The 1,371-nt window shown below is 48.7% G+C and overlaps 1 protein-coding gene across 1 annotated transcript; it reads right to left on the reverse strand.

Moving 5' to 3' along the window:
- Nucleotides 1-87: 87 nt before the first annotated feature.
- Nucleotides 88-1,056, reverse strand: LOTGIDRAFT_175576 (hypothetical protein; the record flags this gene model as incomplete). Its single annotated transcript, XM_009057860.1, has 1 exon — nucleotides 88-1,056. One exon carries the CDS (start codon nucleotides 1,054-1,056, stop codon nucleotides 88-90), a length of 969 nt encoding a protein of 322 aa, XP_009056108.1.
- Between the last annotated feature and the right edge of the window lie 315 nt (nucleotides 1,057-1,371).

Below are 1,371 nucleotides of genomic sequence, written 5' to 3' on the forward strand. Positions count from 1 at the left end.
CGCCCCATGTGGCCGTCGTCCGTGGAAGCATCTCTGTCGTGCCACTTGTCACCAAACCGAAACTTAATCATGTAGCCCACGCCTCCATCAGAGCCTGCATAATATTTTGCCGGAAAGATAATGTCCGCCATTATCAATGACCACCTGACCTTTCGTGTGCCTCTGCATAGCGAAAACTCCATTTCCTCGGTTTGGTAGTGGGCCTTTCTTAAACAAATCTAACCAGACATTAGATGTGATGGCGTTTCGCAGGCGAGCCGGGTCACTGGTCATTGTTAGGACATTTGACGAACGAGACGGTTGATCAAAGTTCTTATTCAGAGTGAATATAAAACTTGCAATGGTCTGTATCTTTGCTGTGAGGTTTTTCAATTCTGGATATTGGTTGGGGAGAATTTTGACCAGTTGGCCTTTCGTGGACGTTTTAGAATGTCTGGTACATTCCACGAAATGTTCGGCGTACCTGTGCAATTTAAGGTCCCTTAGATAGGAGGTTACCGTCTTGATGATGATTTTGCCCTCAGGTGCCAGCACGCCCTTATCATCCACGCCACCTAGTTGCTTGAACTCGGCGAGGTCCTTAAAGGTGGCAAAGACTGTGTGTTGTTTGGGGATTTCTCTGTCATGGGCCACTGGGAACATATCGAGGGCTACTTTCTTTAAACAAAGCAAGCAATCCTCTTTCGTTAAATCATCGGAGGCCCTCGAGGAAAGACTGCTGCAGGGAGTAGGGGCACGTAGAAGATTAGAGGGTGAAGCCTCTGTGCCAGAAGTGGAAGTGGGAGTGGAAGTGCCAGGAGGAAGGGCGGGGGTGACATTGCCAGAAGTGAAACTTTCCTGGGGGGTTGAAACACCAGTGACATCCAGGGAATGTAAAAATGCGTGAACCGGGAGGGGAGCATCTACACCTCGACTGGTAGAGGGTCGAGACTCTACGGCAGAATGAGCCGAGGGTAGCATTTCAGGCATGTGTAATGGGGCGGATCGGGACACTGCACTGAGGGGGACTGCTTGGCGTGGCCAGGGTTGGTCCATCACAACCTCATGGCCGTACATATGTAGAATTTTTTCTACGTCCTTGCCAGTGAAGATCCTGCTTGTTCAACTCCTTGGCCTCTGCTAAGTCCTTGCCATGCACGCCAACTAAGTGCTTAGTCAATTCGACTAGGAACGTCGGGTGTGGGCACAATTTGCACTGTTTGGTACCAGGGTTTTTAATGAGAACATATGCCATTGCAAAGAAAGCGAATACTGCTAAGAGAAATAAGATGAAAGATGAATGCAGTTGCCAAGAAAGATGCAAACTGAATGAAACTGCTAGGAACGATGTGCCAAGAGAGATGAACACAGAGGAACGAAAGCCAAGAAAGT

The sequence above is a fragment of the Lottia gigantea genome, assembly GCF_000327385.1.
Source record: "Lottia gigantea unplaced genomic scaffold LOTGIsca_310, whole genome shotgun sequence".
Taxonomy (NCBI): domain Eukaryota; kingdom Metazoa; phylum Mollusca; class Gastropoda; family Lottiidae; genus Lottia; species Lottia gigantea.